This window comes from Mytilus californianus, unplaced genomic scaffold, assembly GCF_021869535.1.
Source record: "Mytilus californianus isolate M0D057914Y unplaced genomic scaffold, xbMytCali1.0.p SCAF_8, whole genome shotgun sequence".
Classification (NCBI taxonomy): Eukaryota; Metazoa; Mollusca; class Bivalvia; order Mytilida; family Mytilidae; genus Mytilus; species Mytilus californianus.
The window spans coordinates 106,387,185-106,394,227 of record NW_026262734.1 but is presented as its reverse complement, the minus strand read 5'-3'; the positions used below and the strand labels follow the sequence as shown (position 1 = coordinate 106,394,227).

The following is a 7,043-nucleotide window of genomic DNA, read 5'->3' as shown; positions in this document are numbered from 1 at the left end:
AAGATCAACGTTAATATGTGCAACTCAGGTCTACTCGTATTGGAACAAAACAACAATATAAGGAAATAGCGACAATACATTGCCTCAAAATAGGATAGAATGGGTTAAACGCGAAAAAAAAAGTATCAGCGAAAGTATTTTTTTAACAGTATTTCAATAGTTGTACATAAGGTCTGTTTATTTTGATCGTTACACTTCCATCATACACGACAGGTATCACAGAACTGAACCATGTCGAACATGAACTAAACCATGACATTACTGAACCAAACCATGACACCGAATTTTCAGTAATCTTAAATTGTGTGCAAATATAGTTTTTTTTCGGAAAAAATGGACGCAGGGTTATATCATAACGAAATCTGTGACGTAACAGACAGTAGACAAATCACTTTTATTTATGCATAAGAAACGAATTATCAATTTAGCATATTAGCCATAAACAAAGATACTTACCTGCTTGAATTTATGTTCAGAAGTTCCTTTAGCAAAAAATCCGAATGTGTATATTGTGTCATTGTTTGTACATTAAAAACACTTAACACAATCATGTGCAACTTTAACAAACTATGACAAAATCACTGTACTAAGCGATCATCGATATGACGACGTTACTACCCGTATGATACAAATGAATGTCAGATTTTTAGGGTTTTTTTTTTTTGTCTTGCCTTGAAGCTATTTAGTGCTTGACATCGTTTGACTCTCTTTCAGGACTTGATATTTTGTTTGTTTTATTTTGTCTCGTCTTATACTTTTTCATACATTTATTTACATCATTTCATTGAAGACTGGTTTTATTGAGCAGTTGAAATAAAAGAAATAGATCCATGAACTCTTTATTTAACATCCAGCATCATTTTATTTTGGAACAGCCGTCATAATCTTATGTAAACAACTAGTGACGTCATTTAAGGTTCCGACGCAGAAGTATGTTCTGTAGACATATCGATGAACTCCTGTACCATGAGGTCTCTTATAGAAAATAACATTGAATTTTGAAGTTGTACTAGCGAAATTTGTACTTTTGTAGAAATGGCTGTCGTAATTTTCATGTATATCTGTATCCTGCCCTGTTGGGGTATACGCTCCAAGTGCATAATTATGGTCTGGAGTCGATCGAATAACTGGTAAATGTTTATCATGATAATTTTCAGCAAGCCTTGTAGATGGATTAAATGTGAATTGTTTTGAAAATTCGTAGGTCAGGTAAACTGCAGGTGATTCCATCTGAATAAACAATTCGTCTTGAGGCCAGTTTCCTCCTATTGTAAAATTTGATACAAATTCAAAACAATTATTTATTTCATGTGTTCCTATTGTTATCTTTTTGTGGAAAGGATAGTCGTATGTTGTGTGGTAGCCGTGGTGTGCAGGACATAATCGTCCATAATTACAATCATAGTGAGTTCCTGCTGTAGGCTTAACTGGCTTCCAAAAAGCTGGATGAACCTGACAAAAGATTACAAATCAAATATTTATGTATGCTTTTACTTTGTGCGCGGTCGACTTAAGTAAACGCAAGCATCAAATATTAGAAAATTATTCCGGTGAATAGTTATTATTCTATTATTATTTTATTCTGTTATTATAATTTTGTTTATTTTAATTGTTTTTATCATTATTATTAGTAGTAGTAGTAGTATTGTTTTTATTATTAGTATTATTACTATTATTAGTAGTAAAAGTATTTTTTGTCTGTACTTTTCTCCATACAATCCATATTATTCAAACAATTGTTTTGCATGACATGTCTTCTTGATGTTTTGACCCGTCGAATTTTTATGCGTCTGGCCCAAGTCACGAGTTGGACGGTTGTCTTACTTATATCACAACTGTTAGTTGTGTTATTGTGGGTATTATATGGAGACGAATATCGATGAGAGTTTATCCTAAAGTTATACACAACTCTTGTAAACTTAATTACAAATTGTAGTTAACTCTTTTTCTATATACTAGAATACATGTATGAATATTAATTTCTATCATGTAAACAATGGATGAAGAGGATATCACAGTTTTAGCTGGGCGGTATTAAAAAGAAAAAAAAACTTTACACTTTTTAGAAAAGTCGACTGATTTTGATAATTTAACCTAATAAGTGTAATATGCGAATTTCCGAGTATTTATTTTCATTTAACTATTATGATGCTCAGCTGTGTTTTGCAAAGCCTTTGCAAATTTTGGATCCCCAATTCTCTTCAACTTCATATTTTATAACTTTTTAACTTTTTTTTTCAAGCGTCGCTGATGAGCCTTTTGAAGACGAAACGCGCGTCTAGGGTACAACAATTTAATCTGGTATCATGAGTTTATTTCCATTACATTCAATCAAAACATTCGTTGCTTTTCCCTTTCATTAGTCATGCAAAACGTCTTTTTTCAATAGTTAGAACAATATCAAAATAAATTCAAATGATTACTATAAATGAATACATTTATTATTTGAATTTCATGTAACATTGTTATACTTTATTGTTGTAATTTTTCATTAATAAATACTGTTTAAACTAATAATACAATTAAGAGCAAAACGTCATTGGATTACCGTGTTTTATAATTTATGTGGAATCATCATATTTACTTACCATGCTTTCCATAACATTTCCATGAACATGAACCCAATCTATATGAGTGTGGGTTGTTTGGAGTGCGGCGTCACAAGCACCACCAGCTTCTGTAGGGTTATAACACTCGGTGTATTTGTTGGTGTTGCATGCCATCTGCATCTGACGCCCGTGATCCCAAGAGTTGATAAATTCTTTATTGTTCCATGTAAGACTGTCCACTGCGCCACCTGTTCGTGTAGAGGAACCGATATATATTCCATGATTTGATACAGTCCAGCGGCCTTCGAAATTGTTACTAGTTGATAATCCATTACGGTGTTCAGAGCTGTGAAACGTCAGATAATGCTGAATGGCGGCTCTATAATTATTTCCAAAAGCTTTTTGGAGATCGGGATACCTATAAAAATATTCAAATAAGGTTACAGACATGATATGTGACAAACAAGAAGACGTTAATTTTTTTAATACCTTGTCTCGAATTTATGTTTTGCATTTGAATCAACTTATTTCGGATTACTATATTTAGAAGTAATCCGTTTGATTTGTTTTTTTTTTTTTTTCTTTCTTTTTAATTTGCAGGTATCAATTGGCGATTTGATGGTTGCAAATTGAAATTACGGACAACACGGTTGAAGGCCAGTAAACGGATATTTACGATGGTCAAATCAAAAACTAATGCCTGCAAGTTTTTGAATAAAATGCTGTTAACTCCATTCTAATGCAACAGAAAGAAAGTGCCGCCGAATCATACATTTTAAAATCAGTCAAGAAAGCACAATTTCAGACTATGATGGCATCAAACGAAGTATTGATTCTATGACTGTTTTGGAGTTATGCTTTAACAATACAAATAACCTTCCATTAGAATAAAATTATTATGTTTTCCATATCTCATGATCATTTTTGTCCCCCGCGTAACGCGATCGGGGGACATGGAAATACCGGGCATCTGTCCGTCCGTCCGGTCTTGTTAGCGCTCTCACAGGTACAAATCTTGCCAGATTTTTATAAAACTTATACTATAGGTTAATATCAGCAATATCTCGGACAAGTTCTATAATGGTGGACGATCGACTTTTTAAAAAGAATTATGCCCCTTGAAAATATTAAATTTATGGAAAATGGCCTCGTTAGCACTCTCACGGGTACAATGCTTGCCAGATTTTTATAAACTTATACTATAGGTTAATATCAGCAATATCTCGGACAAGTTCTATAAGGTTGGCCGATCGACTCTTTTTAAAAGAGTTATGCCCTTGGAAATATAAAATTTATGGAAAATGGCATCGTTAGCGCTCTCACGGGTACATTTCTAGTTAGATTTTTATAAAACTTATACAATTTGTTAATATCAGCAATATCTCGGACAAGTGCTATAATGGTGGACGATCTACTTTTTTTAAAAGAGTTATGCCCCTTTGAAATATCAAATTTATGGAAAATGGTCTCGTTAGCGCTCTCAAGGGTACAATTCTTGCCAGATTTTTATAAAACTTATACTATAGGTTAATATCAGCAATATCTCGGACAAGTTCTATAATAGTGGCTGATCGACTTTTTTTTAAAAGAGTAATGCCCCTTGGAAATATAAAATATGTGCAACGCGGGGGACATTGGAACACTGTTCTTTTATAGTTCTTCTCTTTCCTCCTCAAACCAATTTGTTTTGCCATTGCTAATGACTAGTATAAATCAAAGTGTAGGCCATCTGTCAGTCTTAATCTTCTGTTTAAGTAGTAGATTATTGTACAAAGTTAAAGTCACAACTAGGTAAACGGTATACGACAATAATAATCATATAACTAGCTTTGTTCAGGGCAGACACTTTGTGTTTAGGTAGTAGTCTCAGAATTATCTGTTACATTATACCTTGCAATGTACTCTTTTGAATGAAACTGTCCAGATCCCTGCCATCCAGCATCTATGCCATGCGTAAGCCAGTGTTGTTTCACAGCTTCCGGTGTATTTACAGAATGGGAAATCACTTGATGGTGATTGTTAGAATAAAAAACAGGGTCAAAAACTTCAGGTGATGCCAAGTCTACAGCTTCGACATGCGTTTCTGAAAAAGAATGGTATGGATAAAATTATTTTACCATTGTGATCATCAAGTCTAGTACGCAATAATGAGGTAGGTTTGACCTTTGAAAGAGTGTGAAGTCAGATCAGCTAATGCATTGACATTATTCATTTTCCTAATCCGAAAATATCTTAATCCTAAGTTTTGTTCTTTCTTTCTTTTCTGCAATTCTTTTATACATTTTTTTTCATTTTTATTTGCTTTTTTTTATTTTTTTTTTTTTGGAAAAAAGATGGCAAAGACGATCAAAATTTGAATCTGAAGCTTAAAATATATTGACAAGGTAGCTGTTCTGTCAAAACCGGAAGAAATACTACGGTCAAAGATAGATAATAGAATTTTTTTCTCTTCCACGTATGAGCCTTTTGTATTTTACTGGTAGTCTAGATTGACCTAGCTTTTAAAGTTCACACTTACATACAATCTGTCAGTCATTAAATTTTCATGACATCCATATCTTTTTCAAAACTTCATGGAATGTTACAAATTTTAGACAAAACTTTCTTCATGATAGAAAAAATCACCCGAGGGAAATGTACGATGTTTTTCATTTGCTGTATTAGTTTTTGGTTGTCAACATTATACTTTTGCAGTAGCATTGACCGTCGAAACAAATGTTTCTGTGTAACCCTTAACAATTTTGTATATACAATTATTTCTGTTGTTCTATCGCTGGTTATGTCTCTGCACTATAGAATCATTGAATACGTGAGGAGCAATTTGCCCAAAAAGGACCTAGGAAAAATTCTAAGGTCAACTTAGCCTGATGGAAATGCATTCATAGCTTCTCAGTGATTTCTTAATTACTAACACTGTCTCTACACGAGGTATTGGATTTAACGACTTCAGTAAGTCACAAAAGAAAAGGCTCATCTCATTTAAATACGACTCTGCAACATCCATGTAAGCATGGCACCAGCACAAATAATCAGGTTTTACATTATCTCGTTTCCACATTCTAGCATTCATTATTGGACTGTTGCTTGCTTAACTTCTTGTATCAATTATGTCATCCATATGCAGGACGATTAATAATTAAATCCGAAGTAAGTTCTTCAAACTAGTTCGACTGGGGTGAAGGGTTTGGAATTTGGACTGCCTCAGAAAAAAACAGGATATATTGGACAGTGGCCAGAATGTAGCCGTGCAACATGTCCCAATAGTACCTTTATAGAATATGACACTCCCGTATTAGATCAACGAACGACTCAATTCCGACCTGATGTTGCTGCGTATTTCTACATCCATAAAAGACGAATGTCACGTGTAGATCAGGATCAGTCTACCCTTCCGAAGGGTTCGAGATCATTCCCGGTATTCGTGGGGTTCGTGTTGCTCAGTCTTTAGTTTTTTTTTTCGACTTCCAATATATCCCTTTGGCATCTTTAGCCTATCTTTTACAGCCTAACGGACGCCCAGCTTTAAATAGCAAGGATTTCAATGCAGGAATAGGAGAGGTCAAAATGATTATATGTATTTACCACAGGTAACCTTTAGGAGTTGGTATGAAAATGTGTATCTTAATCTTTTGTTTTCTAACACTCCGTAAGTATCATTACAGTCTCCTTTGGATGAGTTTATGTTCAATTGTTATTTACCTGACATTAAAAGTGCTATCCAAACAACAAACATCATCATATATCGACTGATCTTAAACATGGTCGTCTCAAGTCAGAGTTACATAATATACTGACGTTAAAGTATGGATAAGTATGTCACTGATAAGAGTTAGCCAGATGATATACAAAGTTGTGTACTTATCTATCATTTTAATAAACTTATTCTAAAAGGTTGTCAATTCAACACTGTAATTAGATCTTTGAATATTGTTTTTATTGGTATGAATATTGATTAGGTTTCAGTAAATTAAAACCAAACTAAATATCATTGTAATGATACATATGCACATTAACGGTTCTACAATCTATCGATACCTGTATCTTTGCATTGCACAAGGTCATGTTTTTCTCTGACTGTTAAAGACATACATCCATTGGATGTTGGATGTGTACTGATTGATATTTTATGTCTTAGATACAATTCGTTGATATTGGCTTTGAACTAGCTGTCAGTAACTGAAAGTACTCTCAGATCTGAACCTTGTTTCTTCTTTGTTGTGAGGAATGTATAAAGACCCTGCCATGTCCGGTCGGTTGATGTTACATGCGTTTCTGCTTTTTATTAATCTGATAAGGTAAGCCCTTTTCAACTGATATTTATAGTTTTTTTTATGTTGTACTGTTACTCCACTGTCTCAGGTTGGAGGGAGGGTTAGCGCTCTCAAACATGTTTAACCCCGCCACATTCTTTATGTGCCTGTCTCAAGTCAGGAGCCAGTAGTTCGGGGGTTGTTGTTATGTCATGTCTGTTATATTTGTGTTTTGTAAATTGTT

General features: G+C 33.8%; 1 protein-coding gene across 1 annotated transcript; it reads right to left on the bottom strand.

The window, feature by feature from the left end:
• Positions 1 to 382: 382 nt before the first annotated feature.
• On the bottom strand, positions 383 to 6,308 carry LOC127711561 (uncharacterized). The gene is made up of 4 exons (XM_052217652.1): positions 6,249 to 6,308; positions 4,440 to 4,632; positions 2,589 to 2,967; positions 383 to 1,452 (listed from the first exon to the last, which is right to left on the bottom strand). The coding sequence occupies exons 1-4, from the start codon at positions 6,286 to 6,288 to the stop codon at positions 862 to 864; spliced, it is 1,203 nt and encodes a 400-aa protein (XP_052073612.1). The 5' UTR covers positions 6,289 to 6,308; the 3' UTR covers positions 383 to 861.
• Positions 6,309 to 7,043: the final 735 nt, after the last annotated feature.